The sequence below is a fragment of the Balaenoptera borealis genome (genome assembly GCF_965194805.1).
Source record: "Balaenoptera borealis genome assembly, chromosome: 19".
In the NCBI taxonomy this organism is placed as follows: Eukaryota; Metazoa; Chordata; class Mammalia; order Artiodactyla; family Balaenopteridae; genus Balaenoptera; species Balaenoptera borealis.
In genome coordinates this window covers 11162826-11183921 of record NC_138878.1, presented here as the reverse complement: position 1 = coordinate 11183921, position 21096 = coordinate 11162826, and the positions used below count along the sequence as shown (strand labels likewise).

Below are 21096 nucleotides of genomic sequence, written 5' to 3'. Positions count from 1 at the left end.
ATGACTGTAGTCCTGGCTGACATAATGGATTGCAACCTCATAAGCCCCTGAGTCAGAATTATCCAGCTAAACTCCTCCCAAATTCCTGTCGCACGGAGACTGTGAAATAATAAATGTTAATTGTTTTTTTAAGCCACTAGATTTTTTTGGGGGGTGGGGGTGGGGTGTAATTTGTTACACAGCAACAGATAACTAATACATCATTCAAGAAATAAATCTAATAAAAGATGTGAAAATTTATGTGAAGAAAATCATAAAACTTTACTGAAATATATGTAAGAAGACCTAAATAAGTGAACATTCAAAACTGCTTGTTTTAAATTTGGGGCACAACTGCCAATTTGGCACCAGCATTATATAGAAAGATATACACCATATTCCTGGTTTGAAGACTTAACAATGAAAAATGTCAATTCTCCCCAAATTAAACTTTAAATTTGAAAGTCTAAGAAAAACCAAGACACTCTTGAAAGACAAGGCAAGGGGACTTTCCCTAACAGATATCATCTTATTATAAAACTACAGTTATTAAGAGTATGGTTTTGGTACAGGGAAAAACAAACAAACCAATGGAACAGAACAGAATGCCCAGAAACAGATATATATATACATATATATATATAAATATGAATAATCTATATAATACAGATACATACGGATATTCTACATTTGATATGTGTTCACTTAAAACATGTAGATTTCAATAAAATTACTACAGTTTCTTTTTCTATAAAGAGTAGAAAATAAAATGAGTTTCTCTGACAGGGAGCTTGTATTGTATATGAGAGCCTTTTATACACACTATGTATTGGGTCATTGCAGGTAGACTAGAAAGATGTTAGATAAATGAAATCCCTGTAGCTCAAAGTACTCATATTTTTTTCCCTCTCAATTAATAAAGTGGCCTGGTAGAGCTAATAAGGAGTTGTAGCTAAAGCTGCCACTAAGTAAGAACTGTCAGATTGAAATATCAATCCCCTTTAACTGAAAATGAACTTAAATTATAGAACTAAAATACTGTGCAAGTGTTTATATGACTGCATTAGAACTGAAAATTATTACTCAAGAAGAAAATAATCTGACTGTTCAATATTAGTGAAAATATATCCAAAGGGTGGTCACCAAAGGCAACTGTAATGTTAAATCTTTTATTTTTTTAAAAAATTTATTTATTTATTTATATTTATTTTTGGCTGTGTTGGGTCTTCGTTTCTGTGCGAGGGCTTTCTCTAGTTGCGACGAGTGGGGGCCACTCTTCATCGCGGTGCGCGGGCCTCTCACTGTCGCGGCCTCTCCTGTTGCTGAGCACAGGCTCCAGACGCGCATGCTCAGTAGTTGTGGCTCATGGGCTCAGATGCTCCGCGGCATGTGGGATCTTCCCAGACCAGGGCTCGAACCCGTGTCTCCTGCATTGGCAGGCAGATTCTCAACCACTGCCCCACCAGGGAAGCCCAATGTTAAATCTTTTATTCATCTAGTAGTTTAAGTGTGAATAATACTGACTAATTCATATTGACTGATTAGACAATTAAGAAATTACTTTTAGCCAAGCTTTACAGCTTTACATAATATTTTGTCTAGCTCATTCACTGGTGCACCAACTACTTATATTAACCTAACACCTCAAGGACTTGTAAGAAACAATCGAACATGGATGCTTCGAACATGGATTTTAGATGCTGATGTTATTCTCCTGTAAAAGAACCAGGGCAATTTGAAGAGAAATGATTCTATATATTGGAGCAGGGAAGTGATGGTCCTGGAAAATCTCATACAGGACAAAGAAACGAGGCTCTCTGGCAGCTCCCTATGCTTTCTAGGCCTAAGCATAAAAAGAGAGAGAATGAAGTTTATAGCTAATAGAAACATATTAAGAGTAAAGCCAGGAGGCCATGACCCTCAAAAAAGGGAGATTTAGAATTTTTTTCTTTTCAGACAACTAGCACTATATCAAGATTGGTTTTACCCAGTTGAAAACAAACATTATTTATGTTTTATTGTATGTATGTGTTCAGGTAGATAAGTTGATATGTTCACTGTTACTTAGAATCAAAGATTTCATCTCCAGACTTAAGACTCTGAAACCATTTTTGGTGACATGACCACACATTTTATTGCTCAAGAAGTCCAGAGAGTCTTACAGACTCAACATTTCCACTGCCCACATCACTCAGAATCAGCAAAAGAGGAACATCAAAAAATAAACTAATATCTTGCCCGGGATGCCCACATTTCCCTTTGAAATACTGATAGGTGAGCCCATGAGACTTCTGCTATAACCCAGTGGCTACCGATGTACAACTATGAGAGAAAATTTGGCTATACTATTACAGAGCATTAATGAAATATGTCAAGGCATTTCATTCACAAGCCTTAGTAATCAACCATGCCATGATCTGTAGTCTGGAGATGGGATCCACTCAAGGTTCATTCAAGAAACACAACACTTAAACCTCACTGGAAGGAGGCAAACTGGATTCTATTTACCACCAACACTGGGCAAAATGTCAAGGCCTCCACTGTCACTGTGAAAAGCCATCAGTGATAGAGAGCTTAACAGCTTCTTGAGACCAGACCTGTAAAATGTTTTCAACATTCTTCCCTCTGGAGGAGCAAATGGCACTTTCTCTTATGAATGCTTTTGGTCTAAGTCACCTCATGAGTAATGTTAAGGTGTTATATCTCCCTCCAGAGAAGGCCTTTCTCAAGACTTGTTCAACAGCAGAACAGAGTGACCATAATAGTAATTCCTCTGTCAAAGAGGCCCACCCAATAATAACCACTGATGTCATCTGTGGAGCAAAATAATCTTGGTGGCTGCTAGCTGCTACGCTCCAATGAGCCCTAGTTCCTTTTAACAGTGAGGATTACATTCTTAGATATTAGTCTTCCTGGTGAGCTGGTTAACACTACTGGTTGGTGTATCAAAGAGCTAGGAAATGCCCGTGGGGGCCCGGTGCGCAGTGGCTGCAGACAGCAGCCTCCTTGGTAGTGTATGCAGCCTGTTGCCTGTATGGGTTGCCCTAAGGAACCTTGGAGACAGCCCTTTCCAGTGGACATTAATGACTGGCATGCTGTCCCCAATCTAGGCTCCAGACAGGTGTGCGTGGTGCCTTTGGAAAGCCTCAGGGCACAGTGGCCAGGGTCCACATTGGCCAGGTCATAATGTCCATCCGCACCAAGCTGCAGAACAAGGAGCATGTGATTGAGGCCCTCCGCAGGGCCAAGTTCAAGTTCCCTGGCCGCCAGAAGATCCACATCTCCAAGAAGTGGGGATTTACTAAGTTTAATGCAGATGAATTTGAAAACATGGTGGCAGAAAAGCGGCTCATCCCAGATGGCTGTGGGGTCAAGTACATCCCTAATCGTGGCCCCCTGGACAAATTGCGGGCCCTGCACTCGTGAGAGCCTTGGCGCTGCCCCCTCCCTACCCATGCCCACCAATAAACTCTACTTTCTTGTCCCTGAAAAAAAAAAAAAAAAAAAGAGCTAGGAAAGCTATACATACATAATTTTTTAAAGATTACACATTCACATTTCAACCTAGGCCTATCTTTATTCTAACATACTTAGACACACTTAGTTTTTTTTTTGTTTTGTTTTGTTTTTTTTAATCTCTTACTCTTCTCTTTTATAATCCAATGAGCCACGTAATGATCTCTCCAGGATGCTCTGGTAGCTCATCTGGGAAGGGACGAGAATATGCCTCTTCAGGGCAAAGAGAATTTAAAAGGATTTGCCACTTTAGGGCAAAAGGTAAAATTAAGCTTCTTGAAAATAAGGGTCCTTTATCTGATTCCTGTTATTATCTCATTGTTTGCAATAAACACAAAGACTTAAAATAAAATATTACCTTTGAGTGTCGTGCTAGAATTTTAAATGTTTCTAACATCCCAGTCTTGAGTTCATACTCCAGATCATTCTAAAAAAGGTGGTTCCAGGATAGCACTCAGGAATGAGAAGTGAGAAAACCCACTCTCCCCAGCAGCTGTTGGTCTTTAGAATTAAAGTAACTTTGACCCTTTCAAACATAATGTGCAGCTTCATTTGATGACTGAAGAAATCTATCTTAACAAGATGTCTACTGCAAGCCCTGTACCATGTTAGAGGCACTCTCTCTCATTCAATTTTCACAACATTCCCGTGTGACAGATACTATGAGTTACCCTTGCTTCATTGTTGGGGAAGTCGAAGACCAGAGAGGTAAAGTAATTTGCCCAAGTTCACTTGGGGGGAAAGGGAGCCAGGAATTAAACATCAGTCTCTTGAACTGCAAAGCTTCTGCTCTTTCCACCATGAACTTCCTCCTGTATGGAGTCTGCCTTCTAAATGGAGAGACATCCACAACATGTCAGAGACCTCAGATCATCTACTCCAATATCCTTGTTTTACAGATATGAACACGCTGAGGCCCAGAGAGCTACTGGACTTGTCCAAAGTCACCTGACAACTGGAGACAGAGCCAGGATGAGAACACGGGGCACTCCCAATCACACATAAAACACTGACATATTGGGACAAACTGGAAAACAGCACTTTAGGAATCTGGAGAAAAGATGGTAATTTTGAGCTAGAAAGCAGTCGTAAGGAAAGCTTTTAAGGTAAAAGATGGTGTAGGTTCACAGTGAAGAGCATTTAGACTTAGCAAAGCAGCAAACTGAAGCCACAGGCAGGTGGGTGGGGCCAGTGTGGGTTGCTGCTAGCCTGTCACTTACAGCAAAGGCAGAGCTCAGCAGGAAGTGTGGTCCCTGTCCCTTGTGACCTGCTCTGCTCACACATTGCGGCCTGTGGTTAACTGCTGGTCCCCGGAGAGATGCAGACAATGGCCTGAAGCAGGGAGGCCCTTGAGAAAAAACTGGTTAAAAAATCTCTACCCCTAACAATTTTGTAAATACTACTCAATTCAACAGCTTAGGCCACCAAGAGGCAGGCTGGGTCTGCTGTATAGGCCATTTGAACCCTGCTTAGTGTCTGTGAAGAAAAAAACTTTTTTTTTTTAAGTCTAAAAAGATGTAAGTTATTATTGTTTCCATTGAGGGAGACAAATAAGCATGTCAAAAAGAAAAGAAACAAATCCACCTGTGAACTTTAATTACAATACAACTTTTTTATAAGGGCGTAATAAAGAAATGGAAAAGCCACTTAGAATGAAAAGAACTACCTATAAATTGTGGGAGTCCTACAACAGTCACTCAGAGGCAGCTCAATCCAGACAGATGGAAATGCCTTCGGTGGGGAGGCTGCTACCCCATAGCCCCACCCACCCTCGTGTTATTGCAGACCCTCTGTGGCTCACTGGGAGGGAAAAGCAGAGGGGGCAAGATGAACATTTAACAAAAGAAGAACCAATAAGGCAGATGCATGAAACTCCAAACACACAAGCATGAAACCCAAGTCTCACGTCCAACAGATCACATGCTCCACATTTCAATAAAAGCCAATTTGAAGATACAAAGTCTTGTTTTCATGGCACCCTTCTTGCCAGTCTGATCACTGTGCAGCTTCATAAATGATTCGCGGGTTCCAGCCTTGACCTACTAAACCAGAATCTCTAGTGGTAAAGCCCAAGAAAGTGTTCCTTTCAGAATCTTCCAGGGGAAAGAACAGACTTTCCAAGAAATGATGCTGAGACAAGGACATCCACTTGCAAAAGAATGAAGTTGGATCCCTACCTCACACCTTATAAAAAATTAAATCAAAATGGATCAAAGTCCTAAACATAAAAGCTAAAACCATGAGAAGAAAACACAAAGTAAATCTTTGTGACAATGGTTTCTTACATATGATACTAAAAGCACAAACCACGAAATACAAAAATAGATAAAATGGACTTCCTTAAAATTTGAAACTTTTGTGCTTTAAAGGACACTTTCAAAAACTGAAAAGACAATCCACAGAACTGGAGAAATTATCTGAGATATATATCTGATAAAGGACTCATATCCAGAATATATAAAGAAATCTCTCAAATCAACAATGAAAAGACAAATAAACCAATTTAAAAAATGGGCAAAAGATCTGAACAGATATTTACTTAAAGAAGATATACAAATGGCTAATAAGTACAGGAAAAGATGCTCAGCATCATTAGTTATTAGAGAAATGCAAATCAAAACCACAATGAAATAGAACTTAACACCCACTAAAATGGTTACAAGACAGACAATAACAAGTGTTGGAAAGGATGCAGGATAATTGAAATACTCATACATTGCTGATGGAAGTTTAAAATGGTGCAGCTGTTATGTAAAACAGTTTGGCAGTTTCTCAGAAGTTAAACATAAGGTTATCCCATGACCCAGCAATCCCACTCCTAGGTATACCCAAGACAGTTGAAAACAAATGTCCACCCAAAAGCTTGTATATGAATGTTCAGAGCAGAATTATTATTCATAATAGCCAAAAAGTGAAATAACCCAAATGCCCATCAAAGGATGAACGGATAAAAAACTGGCATATCCATACAATGGAAAACAGGAATGAAGGAGTGATACATGATACAACATGGATGAACCTTGAAAATCTATGCTAAGTGAAAGAAACCACACATTGTATGATTTCATGTAGTGAAAAGTTTAGAATAGGTAAATCCATAGAGACAGAAAGTAGATCTGTGGATGCGAAGGGCTGGAGAAGAGGATGGGGAGTGACTGCTAATAGGTGCGGGGTTTCTTATCGTGTTGATGAAAATGTTCTGGAGGACTTCCCTGGTGGTGCAGTGGTTAAGAATCCATCTGCCAATGCAGGAGACACGGGTTCGATTCCTGGTCTGTGAAGATCCCACATGCCGCAGAGCAACTAAGCCCGCAAGCCACAACTACTGAGCCCGCATGCCAAAACTACTGAAGCCTGCGTGCCCTAGAGCCCGCGCGCTGCAACTACTGAAGCCCACGCCCTCTAGGGCCCACCTGCTGCCACTACTGAGCCCGTCTGCTGCACCTACTGAAGCCCGCGCACCTAGAACCCATGCTCCGCAACAAGAGAAGCCACCACGAGAAGCCTGCACACAATGAAGAGTAGCCTCCGCTTGCCGCAACTAGAGAAAGCCTGTGCGCAGCAACGAAGACCCAACGCAGCCAGAAAAAAGAAAAAGAAAATGTTCTGGAATTAGGGGGTGGTGAGGTGTGAATGCACTGCCACCATCTCCTTCTGCCCCAATATGCTGTACCTGGCTTGAAGGCGTCCGATTCCTTTCTTTGTTGTTCCCTGCGGAAAGCCATTGGCGGTGACATCCAGTGGCTGCTCAGGAACTGCACTCCAGCTGATGGCTATGAAAAGATTCTGGCGTTAAAACTGTTCAGTTTTCTGTAAATGTCAGAGGTATTTTAATAAAAGTATTTCCCTACCACTGAAGACTCATGAGAGCTGGATATGATGCCAGAGACAGTGGCTGCCACTCTGATGCCTGGCCTCCAGAATACAACAGTGTAAGTGGTTCATGATTCTTCATCATCACCACCACCATCATCATCATAATAGCTAACAATCATTGAGTATTTATTATATGATGAACACAGTAAATGCATGAAACAGAATTTCTCATTTATTCTTCGTAACAACCCTGACAAATAAATGATATTCTTATCTGAAGATGAAGGAACTGAGGCTAAGAGAGGACAAATTGCCCAGGGTCATAAAGAGTGTGAACTTGACCCAGTGTGGGTATCTCCCAAGCCCACGCTATTGACCACTTGAGTGGTAAAATGCTACCCCAGGCTGGGAGGATGCAATCCCTTCCAGGCCACTCTAATGTCCAGGGACAAGTTACTCCAGAGCAAGTGGAACCTGGATCCCTTACCTGCCCCACAAGGAACAAGTCGGCCTTGGTTCTCAGCCTTTTTTGCCTGTACTGCACAGCGGCTCTGTTCAAATAGTAAATCTGACTGCTGTATTTTCACTTCTTGAACTCCAAAGCCTTCGGGTAAAGCTGAGACATTCTGACACCTAAACGTGAGGGGAAAGGCATGTAGTTTAGGCTCACTCATCGAGAAAGAGAGTATCTAGGACTGTGGACCACATTACCACCCATGTCTCAGTGGGAGGCAAAGGCCTTAGGAAGTCTGTGGATTTATTTATTTATTTATTTATTTATGGGGAGGATGGTATAGGAGGTTGTGACAGAATAGAATCCAGATCCTATGAACCTTATGGCTGAAGGAAGATCTCTTCCATCACTCTCAAGTGACAGCTATAAACTGAGTCACCACCCCTCAGGGACTTCAGTAACACCGAACTCCATTTCTCATATTGGCTGTGAAAGATTTGAAAACCTTAAGAAGAAATATTAACCTGTCGGCATCAGCTTCCTAGGGAGTCCTTAAAACAGGCCAGAAACCAAAATTATCCTATAATATAAAAGCTTCATTTTTTTCTCTTGAATATTTCACACAAAGTAGATGCCAACATGTAGTGGGTCTAGAACTGAGCAGACAGCAACTTAAAGTCTTGGAATCAAGAAAACATGGAAAACAGAAAATGTCTTGGGCACAGTGCCTAGGATTGCCTTTTTTTTCTTAACATCTTTATTGGCATATAGTTTATACACCATAAAATTCACCCATTTAAAGTTATAATTCAATTTTTTAAGTATAGTCACAGAGTTGTGCAACAAGCACTGCAATCTACATTTTCGTCACCCCAATGAGAAATCCTGCACCTAACGGCAGTCATTCACCATCCCCTTCTCCAGCCCCTGGCACCCATGAATCTACTTTCTGTCTCTATGGATTTGCCTATTTTGGACATTTCACTCCATGAAACCATACAACATGTGGCTTCTTTCACTTAGCATAAGATTTTCAAGGTTCATCCATGTTGTGACATGTATCAGTCCTTCATTCCTTTTTGTGGCTGAGTAACACTCCACTGCAGGGAGCTACCACCTTTTGTTTATCAATTCACCAGCTGATGGACATTTGGGTTGTTTCACTTATGGGCTATTATGACTAATGTGGCTATGAACATTCATGTACAACTTTTATGTGGATGTATGTCTTCATTTCTCTTCTGTATGTACCCGGGAGTGGAATTAGTGGGTCATATCCTGGGGTGCTTCCAAGAGTCAGCTTTAGGAGTGGTACATTTGACAAGGGCCCACAGACCTCCCCTGGTCATGGCCTTATCTGCCCTCAGTTACTACAGCATTAATCAGGTTTGGCTGCCCTTCTTTAGGGAGACCACGCTTGAGTGGTCATCATTTGTCTTTTTTCTTTTTAAAAAATCAACACTAATGTCTGAAGGTTTTTAAACATTATAACAGCAATATATGCACACTGCAGAAAAATTAGAAAATAGAGTAATCACAAAGAAGAAAAAAATCACCCATAATACCACAACTCAGTGGTAATCATATTAATACCTTGGTGTATGTCCTCCTATACATTTTTTTCTATGGGCATATATACTTTAAGACCGAAATGAACTCGTTTTACCTTCTAAATTGCTCTTTAAACATTATGAGCATCTTTCCATGTTAAATATTCATCAATATTAGTTGTAACAAAAATCACAATCTTCTATTGCTGGCCATTTCAGTGGTTTCCTCTTTTGTTTTTTTTTTCCTTTAAATTAGTACACACAAAGCTAAATATTTGAGCACTTTCTTAATTATTTCCTTAGAACAAATTCTTAACTCTTTGTGCATAGGTATGTATGTCCAGGCTCTTTGGACATATCCTCAGACTGCTTTTTGGAAAGACTGTTCCCTCCCTGCCCTCTCACCTCCCAATCAGTGCTCTCTGCATGGCCTCCTGGCTGTACGGGCACTTCCCAATGACCACAGCTGACAGGTAGATGGGCTCTTCCAGGAAGTGCATCAGCAGTGCCCCCTGGCATCCGAGGACGTTCCACCGTGCCAGCTTGTCACTGCAGGACATGGAGCAAGTCCTGTCCCCCCGGCCTGGCTTCACTCGGAGCAGCCCCACCCGGTGATAGGCAGCACCAGGTTTCCCTGAGTCTCCAGCTTCTCCAGGCACACACTTGGCTCCAGTTCTATAAACGTCCACCACTTTGGCGCCACCGGGGGCCATTCCAGTGACAGCGGCTGGTTCCTCTGCAGTGAGATTAGAGCTGCTGACATCTGGTGAATTAGGGCCACTTTCCTGGTTGCCAAAACTCTGATGGTGAGCCATACCATCAGGAGTCCTGGGCTCAAGCCTCATCTTTTTGGTCACAGGACTATCTGAGTCTTCACATTTCCTTTTATCTTCAGGAGCTTCTAGGTTATCACCAGCTTCTACTGATGGGTTATTGGCCCAATCTCTACTGACAGGACAGCAAGGCTGATCTTCAAACTGAAGCATTGGAATGATGGAGGCATCCCCACCTGTAGGAGAAGAAATCACTTAAACCAGTGGTTCTCAAAGTGAGGCCACCGGACCAGCCACATAAGCATCCCTTGGGAACTTGATAGAAATGCAAATTCTTGGGACCCACAGTAGCCCTGTTGACTCAGAATCTCTAGAGGCGGTACCCAGCAGTCTGTTTTAACAAGCTCTCCAGGTGATACTGATGCAACGTCAAGTTTGAGAACCACTGACTTAAATGAAGCTTAATTCTATTCTCCCAGCTACCTGAGATGAATTAAGAACACTTGGCCAAATTTCCCTAACAAGAATTCTCTGAGGTTCTTGCTGAAGACCGTATCCTAGACCCAGTGAGCTAGACTCTCTCAGGGGGAGGAGTCTTGAAAACTGAATTGTTTAACAAAGATCCCAGGTGATTCTTACCACAGAAGTTTTGGAAACACTAGATTAGACCAAGGTTTCTCAACCTCCACACTGACATTCTGGGCCAGATAATTCCTTGCCATGGGGGCTTGCCCTATATATTACAGGATGTTTAGCAGGCTCCCTGGTCTCTACCTACTAGATACCAATAGCACCCCTGAGTCTGACCATCACAAATGTCTGCAGATGCTGCCAAATGTCCCCTGGGCAGCAGAATCATCCTGAGTTGAGAACCCCTGGCTTAGAATGAGCACAGTTTCTCAAGTGCATTTTGTGGAATATTATTCCATAAGATGCCTTGGAAAACAAAAGTGGATGGTTGATTTCATGGTTAAATAAGTTTGGCAAATAATGCTCATACTTTCTCCATCTTGCATATCCTCACAGTAAATTACACAACTGGTATTTCCCCAAGCTGGTGTAGAGATTTCTGACCCACTCTGTGTTTACAGGGAATCAAAGAAAACCAGAGGTCAGTAAAAAGCACACCTCCCCTGTGAGAAGGGAGCTTCTTCTTCAAACACTAATGTGTATTGCTTTTCTAAAGTGTGTAAATAATACGTCTGTGGTCTTTATAACCTAAGAGTGGAAAAGCCAAGAGATGCAGAAGTGGGAGTGTTGCCAGAGAGGCTGGCTGGCAGGCTTCCAGAGACCTCACAAGGTGACAGTGACTTTGGAGACTTCCCCAGGGCCCACCTCCCACTCTGAAGGCTCAGAGATTTGATCTTGACAGATGCCTGAACTCAAGAGGCTGACTCATGCTAATACAGCTCGCAAGTACCAGTCTGAAGTAGCCAATCCAGGCACCAACTTATCAATTAGTAATGAGGAATAAATGCCAAGGGAGCCAAACAGTCACATTCTCTAGGTAGTGTTCTTTCTCCCTGCAGACAAACCATGGGTGGACATCACACTGTAAAAGATTACCCATCACCCTGGGAGTTAGATCAGTGGTTCTAAATTTTGATTTCAAAGACCAGTAAAATCTCCAGAAGATTTTAAGATGAATAGAGTGTTGACAACTCTTTATTCATCAAGTAAGATCTTTAAAAATCCTATTTATCATTATTTTAATAATACATAAAAATCTCATAACCTTAAAATGGAAAGAAATTAGTTTTTTTGAAAAACTCACTGAGTAGTCCTGATTTTTCTCATCTGGCCATGGACCAGTACACTCTCACAAAGCAGTACCAGCCTGCAAACCACTGATTTATGTAGTTTGATTAGGCGGTCAGGCCAGCTGTGATCACCAGATGTATCCCTCTCCACAAGAATGCTATACCTCCCACTGGGATCAGCCAGGCCCTGGATATTCAAAATGTGATACATGGGCCAATACCACTGGCACCACGTGGGAGTTGGTTAGAAATGCAGACCTCCGGCTCTACCCCAGACCTACTGAATTTGAATCTGCATTTTAACAAGATCCCTGGGTGATTTATATGCATATTACAGTTTGAGAAGCACTGAGTTAGGAAACAACCTATCAGGGCACTGCTAAGAATAGAGTATGGATGAGTCCTGCCTTCCTCTGTATGTCATTTTCCTGTTCTTTCATAAACTATATTTTTGATTTGAGTTATGATCTTCAGTTATTGTCTCTTAAGAGTGATTACCTATCTGCTCTAATTACATAGTTAGTTTTAAAATTTAATACTCAGGGAACAATCTTATATCCTTATTTCAAAGTTTTTAGGGTGAGGAAATTTTACCACCATCCCTGAACTGTTGTCTACAAAGGGTAGAAATTATTCCCAATTTTCAAGACAGAAAAACAAAGGATAGAAAATCGGCCAGGTCTGGTCTTCCCGCCTAATGCAACCATAGCACCTGAATATCCCCTTACAACTCATCAAAATTTACCTTAACTAACCATGGCTGTCTACATTTCCTAAAAAACTAAAGGGTAAGCAAGGGACTAGTCTTATTCACTGCTACATAACCAGTATGTCACACTTGCCTGACAAGGAGTAGAAAATTTATGTTTAATGAATGAATGAAATGAGTTTCGGGATAAATCACCATAGAACTCAGGGCTTTGGACCTCTAAGCCCTATTGTTGGTTTTGGACCTTGTGGGGTCTCAGCTTTAAGCTTCCCAATCCTGCTTGGGAACTGAGAACTGAATAATAGTATGAGTGAAGCGCCCTCCCCTTTTCCTTGGTAGAGACGTGATTAGGCACACTGGGCTGTTCACAAAAAGGCACTATCAATGGTTGTAGCTCCACTTCGTCTAAGGTGTTTTTTTGAGAAACTATGGATAAGACAACAATAAGGAAGCAGACAATGTAACATGAATCCAAAGGCTTTAATATACTTACAGGGTGTATGGCTGGAGAAAAACACAAACAAGAGGTCTGGTCTGAGTTTCCACAGTTCTCTCTGAGTTCCTGGGACAAAGATGCTATCCTCTTTCAGGCTGGCTGCCAAGTGGAGCTGATGGAGAAGGTACCTAATGGGGTGCAGGATGTTATCAGAACGAACAACCAGTCTCTGTGGTAAAGGGAAAGACTCTGGCTGCGTGATTACTAAGAAAGAGATACTGCAGACCAATGGGACTGGTAGCGATTTGGAATTATGAGAATGACCTAGCCCAGTGACTCTCAAAATGCGATTCCTGAAACAGCAGCATCAGCATCAGCTGGAATTTATTAGAAATGCAACTTATCAGGCTCCACCCGGATCTGCTGAATCAGAATCTCTGGGGATGGGCCCAGCTATCTGGGTTTTAACAAACCTTCTAGGTGATTCTGATGCACATCAAGCATGAGAACCACTGTCTAGACAAGCACTATTTTAAGTGCAGTTCGGAGGCCTACATAATCAGTATTACCTAGGAGCTTATTAGAAATGCATATTCTGGGGCCCCCACCCAAGCTAAATCAGAGTCTTTGGGGATGTAGCTTTACCTTTGGAAACTCCTTCTGGCTATGATCTCAGCATGGCTATCATTGAGGATGTCTCCTGCGGCAAAGACAGGACATTTGTGAAGACATATGGAACCTGGAGATTCCCTGGTTTCTAAAAGCAGAACATAGCAGCTTCTCCCAGCACCCAGAATGGCCATGTAGCTCCTGGAAGGCTTTGCCTGAAAGTTTTACAATCATTACTGGCAAAGCATTTACAGCAGGGTTTCCTCAACTACTGACATTTAGGGTTGGAAAATGCTTTGTTGCATGGGGCGGGGGGCGCTGTCCTGGGCTTTGCAGGATGTTTAGCAGCATTCCTGGCCTCTACTCACTAGAGACCACTAGCATATTCCCCTCTCCCCAGTTTTGACAACCAAAATGTCTCCACATATTGCCTAAAGTCTCCTGGGGGGCAAAATCTCCCCTAGCTGAGAACTCCTGATTTATAGGGAAATCTTTATCTGGAGGAGAGGAGCCCAGATCTTTTGTACCCTCATGCCATACTTGTGCTCATAGTGATAAAATTCCATCGAATTCTATCAACAGTGGTCCTGGAACAGTGGCATCATATCCAGGAGGAAAGGCTAGGAGAATGAGGAGAGCAAACTGGAGAAGGAATCTGTTAACGGGCAACCAGAAGGTGAAGATGTCAGACCTCTAAGGGATTTCCATATTCTTTCTGGTGCCAAAATCTCCATTTAATTAAAGATTGCTTTGTGGGGCTTCAGATCTAATATGCAATAGCTAAGCCCAGGGAACTTTTGGTTTGAGCATGAAAATACTGGCCAACTTTCAAGCCACTCGGAAAGATGTTCCTGGTGGCCTTTGCTTCCACAGCTTACTTCCATTCTTTAAATGAGTTCTGTCCTTTCAACTGGAGCGACAGTCAGTGGGAAGTGAAAGGTCAGCCACCTAGCGATATGGCCCCTTTGCTCTGCCGAGGAGAGGAACGGATGACATGCACACCGGCTTCCAAAACTCCCTAACAGGCCCTGTTCAGACCCCACCGGGGCTTACCGCTCTTCCTCATTTTGGACTGGCCTATGCATTTGGTTCCTGTTCCCATTGAGACAACTTCCTTTGTCACTGAGGGGAAAAAAACAAATCATTAAGTGAGCTCTCAGAATCTGAGTGGTCTATAGGTTTAATAAGTCTGCACACTGAGTCCCCCAAAGGCTGACTCAACTGTGGACTGCGGTTCCAGCACGGCCATCTCCCGCCACCAGAGGTACCCCGCCCCCTGGCGGGGAGCAGCGGAACATGCCCAACATCGAGGTTTACACCCAACCGCCATCGTCCCTGCCTAGCCCTGTGTAGTTCTACCATCTCCTACAGGGAGAGACAGCGTTCCAGGGAGAAAAGGTCTCACCTTGCACCGGTCTGTCAGGGCGGTCGCAGGCCTGGTCAGCTGTAGGTTGTATCTTCACCACGGCTGCGAGCAACGTCCACTCGCGGTTGGGCTCAGGCTTCCCTTGCTTGGGCAGCCTGCTCCCATAGTGCTCATAACACAGCTGCGCAATCTCATCCGCGGTCCACATGGTGTGAGCTGGTGCTGAGGCCCTGATCAAAACCCACAACCATCAGAAGGGCAGAAAGGAGAACGAATGCAAGATGCTACAAGCCTGCACCAGTGCTTCAACAGGCATTCAGATATAGCCCATTCATGTTCACACTGAGGTTTCTCAGTTCGGAACCCTATGTATCATCTTCTCCTACTACCCCTCTGCCTTCTTTTCATCTTTAATGAAAGACCAAAGAAGTCCCAAATCTCACAACCCCAGAAGATACCCTATTTCTTCAAGCTGCTTTTTTTTCTTCTTCTAATGTTATATATTTGACATGTTTCTAATGAATCTGAACCTAACTACTCAAAATGAAAGCATATGAGAAGGAAGTATCCTTGTTACTCCAATTTTCATTTGGAAATAGCATGTAAAATAGCTGAGGGTGCAGACCTCAGCTTGCTTTGGACAGACTCTCACCATACAAAGTTTATCTTTCCGGGGAGAAGGTTTTTCTTTTCCGTCCTCTTTTTCAGACGTTTTACTTGTCTTTCCGTCATAGCAGATAGTTTACCTCCCTCTAGTAAACCTCCAGTGATGCCCCCATCAGGAAAGCAACCCTTTAATTTCTTCTACAGCGTTTTATGATGCAGAGGGAAGAAGTGACAAGAGTCTAGTGGTTTCTCACCAGTCAAGTGTTCCGCTTCTCAGAATGAGTGCTTTGGAGTTACCATTTCTGGAGTCTCATCCTGGTTTTGCTACAAAGTAACTGTGCGATATTGCGTAGATTACTTAACCTTTCTGTGTCATCTGATTATTTAGAGACAGTAGTATGTAATCCACTGGAGTTACTGCGAGGCTTAAATAATTACAAAAAGCAATTAAAAAAAAAAGCAATTGGTACAAAGTTGAGCATAATTAATGTTAACTGAGATTAATATTACAAAAAAGAACACTTGAATTTCCTGACTGATTTGCCTTGAGCTCCTTATCAGGCAGTGGAACTGTAATGGACACGTAAAACCATGAATAAGAAACCATGAAGCAGATCAGACCTAAAAGAGGTCTAGAATACTTCCCTCGAAACTCTCTCACTCTTGACTCTATGGATGCTCGCTCAGTGACCTCATTTGGACTCAAATGTATGAAAAGCTTCCTAGTAGAAAATAAGATCATATGGTGATGGACAAAGCCAGACATGTCACCAAAAAAAAAAAAAAAAAAAAAGGCTCCATTGCACCCCAATGCATATAGCAGACAACTGACTTTTCTACAATGAGAAAAATTGCGTTGTGTTAAATTAATTAAACAAGGAGGCCATTAGATTGATGAGGCTCTAATGCTGTGGTGCCCTATTTAAGCAAACCAAGATCTAAGCATGTTGGGCTTCCCTGGTGGCACAGTGGTTAAGAATTCGCCCGCCAATGCGGGGGACACGGGTTCGAGCCCTGGTCCGGGAAGATCCCACATGCCGTGGAGCGACTAGGCCCATGTGCCACAACTACTGACGCTCTTGAGCCCGTGAGCCACAACTACTGAACCTGTGTGCCACAACTACTGAAGCCCATGAGCCTAGAGCCGGTCCTCCACAACAGGAGAGACCACCGCAATGTGAAGCCCGTGCACCGCAACGAAGGGTAGCCTCCGCTCGCCACAACTAGAGAAAGCCCGCGGGCAGAAACAACCCAACACAGCCAAAAATAAATTAAAAAAAAAAAAAAAAGTTAAAGTAATTCGGCTGCCAGAGGAGAAAAGGCTTTAGAGGGGTTGGAAGTGAAGCCTACTTCCCTTAGGCCCCCTCCTCAATATCCTCCAGGGGCCCGGGTGGGGCCCATTCGGAGACTCCAGGCCCCTGCAGCAGGGACAACGTGCGTGCCTGCCCCCTTGGGCTTTGTGGGATGCTGCCGAGAGGCCACGCGCCCCGCACTCATCCGCAGCAGGAGCTCTCCGCACAAGGGGACGTTGGCATTTCCCTGAAAGGAGCCGCATTATCCCACCGGACACGCGGTGGGAGAGGCGCGGTCCTGATATCCTCTCCCCACACAAAAAGGGCTCCGGAAAGTCGGACAGAGGGGACCTCACCCAGGAGCCCCAAGGTCCCCCTTATTTGCGCGCCCTCGGCCGCACGACCCCACCCCCTTCACGGACGCTCGCCTCCCACCTCCACAACTCGCGCTCTCGAAAGGAACAAACAGAGCCCGCGCGGCGCAACGAGCGTGACGTCACAAAGAGGTGGCGCTTCCAGACCCGTCTCCGGAGGCGCGCAGTGCACGCTGGCCTTTGTAGTCGTTTAGGGGGCGGAGCCAGGGGCGGCTGGGCTGATCCTTAGAGTCTAGCGACTTCCGGCGCTGTGCTTAGGTACCGGTGAAATGGGCTCAGGGAAGCTGACTCCCCGGTGGGATAGATTCAAATAGTAGAATGATGTCGTATCTTGGAACACTAGTCTGAATTTTTGTCTAAAACATTGATGTCCAGTAGAAATATAATTCGAGCCAGATATGTAATTAAAAAATTTCTAGTAGCTACGTTTTAAAAAGTCAAAAGAAATAAGTGAAATTAATTTTAACCATATATTTTATTTAACCCAGCATATTCAACATATTTCAACGTGTAATCAATATTTTTTTATAAATTTGAGATATTTTACATACTTTTCTTCATACTAAGTTTAAGAAATCTGGTGTGTATATTACAGTACATCTAAGTTCTGACCAGCCACATTTCAAACGCTCAATAGCCATATGTGGCTAGTGGCTTACCGTATTGGACAGCTCATGTCTAAAACCTTCAGTTTGTCAGGTATAGGTAGTATAGCTGTCTTGGATAGTTCAGGAGCCTGTACCATTCAGCAGCTGTATACCTCAATTACTAAAGATGAGAGAATTCACTTTTCTTACTACCCCTCAAAAGCTAGAGAAGAAGTGCAACTTACTTGATCCCCATCTTTCTCTCTAGATCAGAGGAAAAGGGCCACAGGCCTCCTCCAAGTGTCAGGACCCTGATCCTCCTTCCTCTCTCCAACATGTTTAGTTTTGTTGTTTTGTTTTTTGTTTTTGGCCATGCGGCATGTGGGATCTTAGTTCCCTGACCAGGGATCGAACCTGCGCCCCTTGCATTGGAAGCGCAGGGTCTTAACCACTGGACTGCCAGGGAAGCCCCTCCAGCATGTTTAATCTGCGACTGACTCCTTGTCTTTAAAGATTCCTGGTGGGGGAATCATCTTCCAGGGTCATCTCAGGGATTAGTACCACCATTTGTCTAGTTGCATAAACTGAAAAGTGAATCACCTTGTCATTTCCCTTCCCTTCACCCCCATAATATAATCCAATATATAATCCATTACCAAGTCCTGTTGAGCTTTCTCTCTCTTGAGTCCATCCAATTCTGTCCATTTTCATGGCAACACCCTAGTCCGAACTGCTGTTGTTTCCCTCTTGGACTGCTTGTTAACCTTGGACTTTAACCTCTTTCTGCCCAACTCCAATTCTTTTTCACAGAGCAGCCAGACTGATGTTTTCAAAATGCAGATATGATGTCACTCCCCTGCTTAAATGCTTCAGTGGTTTCCCAGCACTTTTAAAGTGCAGACAAAGTCCCATAGTAGGGCTCACAGCCCTGTATGACCAGCACCGTCCTGCCTCATCTGTTGGCATATTTCTTTGGGTTTTTATATCTAGTGGTATTGGTCTTCTCCTTGTTCTTTCCTTGTCAGGGCCTTTGCACTTGTTGCCACACTATGGAAAGCCCTTCCTTCCCTTCTTTGACTAGTTAGTGCTCTATCTTCCTTCAGATCTCAGATCTGATGTCCTCAGGGAAACCTTCCTTAACTAGGTCTGTTAGTTTCTCAATACCCCATGGATCTCTCCTTCAGAGCATTTTCCAGAGTTTCCATTTTTTGGTTTTATTGGGATGATTTATTAAATATTTTCTTAAAGGATTTTTTTTTTTTAAGATTTAATTTTATCTATTTTTGGCTGTGTTGGGTCTACATTGCTGTGCGCAGGCTTTCTCTAGTTGTGGCGAGCGGGGGCTACTCTTCGTTGTGGTGCGTGGGCTTCTCATTGCGGTGGCTTCTTGTTGTGGAGCATGGGCTCTAGGCGCGTGGGCTGTTGTTGTGGCACACGGGCTCTAGAGCGCAGGCTTAATTGTGGTACATGGGCTTAGTTGCTCTGCGGCATGTGGCATCTTCCCAGACCAGGGATCAAACCCATGCCCCCTGCATTGGCAGGAGGATTCTTAACCACTGCACCACCAGGGAAGTCCCCTTCCAGCTTTCATTCTGTTTGTCATTTTTTCCTGCTAAACCACACAGACAAGATGTCTACTGCTGCTTCAGTTCCTCTATCCCCAAGCTCCTTGAGGCCAGACAGCTGGCATCTGCCCCCAGCCTACTACTAAACAGCTCTCCAAAGATCACTTGTGACCTCATTAATCCTTGTTGCCTTTTCCAATGGTCCACATTGACGGTACAGTGGTGCCTGAAGTCCAGTCCCTTATCCTGGTGAGTTGACTTTTCATTATTAATTAACACCACCTTGCTGAAGGATGTGCCATATGATGTGTTTCTTCTGAAATACCACCTGGTCAGCTAACCTGCACTGCCAAGTGCTCCTGGAGCCTATGTTCAACACCAGCAAGGAGTGAGGTGCTCAGCACTCCCTGTAGTTCCCAGTTAGGTAATTCTGGGTGCTTAGATCATTTTACCAGCCGCAAAGTAAAAAACTGCTCTGTGAAAGTGGACTGGCAACTCCCAAGCCGAGACGCTTGCAGAGGTTTTGCTGAAGTGCAAAAGACAAGTCCTTTGTTGTCTCGTTGGAGAAAAGTTTCCCCCGCTGCCTCCCTGTGTCATGGGCTCTCTTTTAATAGCAGGTCCCCAGCCATACCCTTGTCACATTCTTAGCTCAATTGAACTGTGCTGAAAATGAGAATATACCAGACTCACTATTCAGCATCCTATTCACTCTTCCCACCCAATGTCTAACAAGCATGTTAAATTTAATTATGTCCAAAACCAAACACTCAACCTTCCTTCTCAAACCTGCACTTCCTCAAGTTTTTTCCATCTCAAGTCAATGACAACTCTACTTTCCAGTTGGTCAGGCCCCAAACCTTGAAATTATCTTTGATTCCTCTTCTTACAACCCACATTGACAGCAGATTCTGCTGACCTCAGGAACACAGGCAAAGTCCAATGGCTCAACCATCACCATCTCTTTACACCACCCAAGGCTAAGCCATCATCGCTCCTCAGCCCACTGCTGCAGTGCAACTGTCTCCCTTTCACTCTTGCTTTCCACATGCTAACTAGAACAATCTTTTAAAAACACTGCTCAAGGGAACTTCCCTGGTGGTCCAGTGGCTAAGACTCCGTGCTTCCAATGCAGAGGGCATGGGTTCAATCCCTGGTTGGGGTATTAAGATCCCACATGCCATACGTGGTGTGGCCAAAAAACAAACAAATAAAAAAACACTGCTCAAAACCCTCCAATGGCTTCACACCCCACTCATAATACATACTCCTCTGCATGGCTTACAGATGCCTGCATGATCCGGCCCCTTACTGATCTTTACTTGCTCCTCTCCGGCCATACCAGACCCCTTTGCTGTTCCTCAAAAATGCAGCCCTGTAGTCTAAATCACCCCTTTTCCACTCAGATCTCTGTTTCCAGATCTCTACTTAAATGTCACCTAGAAGAGGTCTTCCCTGACCACATATGCAACGTAGCACTGCCTCCATCACTTCTATCTAAAATAGCACCTCTGGGGACTTCCCTGGCGGTCCAGTGGTTAAGACTCCGCCTTCCAATGTAGGGGGTGGTTTGATCCCTGGTTGGGGAGCTAAGATCCCACATGCCTCGCGGCCTAAAAACCAAAACATAAAACAGAAGCAATATTGTTAACAAATCCAATAAAGACTTTAAAACATTCATTATGTCAGCTGTCTAATAAGATGACA

The 21096-nt window shown here is 43.5% G+C and overlaps 1 protein-coding gene across 4 annotated transcripts in view; it reads right to left on the bottom strand.

The window, feature by feature from the left end:
- The window catches only part of ADAT1 (adenosine deaminase tRNA specific 1), a 51852-nt gene extending 30824 nt beyond the window's left edge, over nucleotides 1-21028 (bottom strand). For 3 of the 4 annotated variants that reach the window (XM_082366351.1, XM_082366352.1, XM_082366354.1), the window contains exons 1-9: nucleotides 17302-21028; nucleotides 15621-15999; nucleotides 15008-15198; nucleotides 14656-14724; nucleotides 13639-13693; nucleotides 13051-13181; nucleotides 9721-10324; nucleotides 7799-7944; nucleotides 7169-7268 (exon numbers count right to left, since the gene is read on the bottom strand). In XM_082366351.1, coding sequence (XP_082222477.1) covers nucleotides 7169-7268; nucleotides 7799-7944; nucleotides 9721-10324; nucleotides 13051-13181; nucleotides 13639-13693; nucleotides 14656-14724; nucleotides 15008-15198; nucleotides 15621-15700 — 1376 coding nt within the window. In that variant the 5' untranslated portion in view covers nucleotides 15701-15999; nucleotides 17302-21028. The remainder of the gene's footprint in view (nucleotides 1-7168; nucleotides 7269-7798; nucleotides 7945-9720; nucleotides 10325-13050; nucleotides 13182-13638; nucleotides 13694-14655; nucleotides 14725-15007; nucleotides 15199-15620; nucleotides 16000-17301) is intronic. The other variant, XM_082366353.1, reaches the window with a different exon arrangement.
- Between the last annotated feature and the right edge of the window lie 68 nt (nucleotides 21029-21096).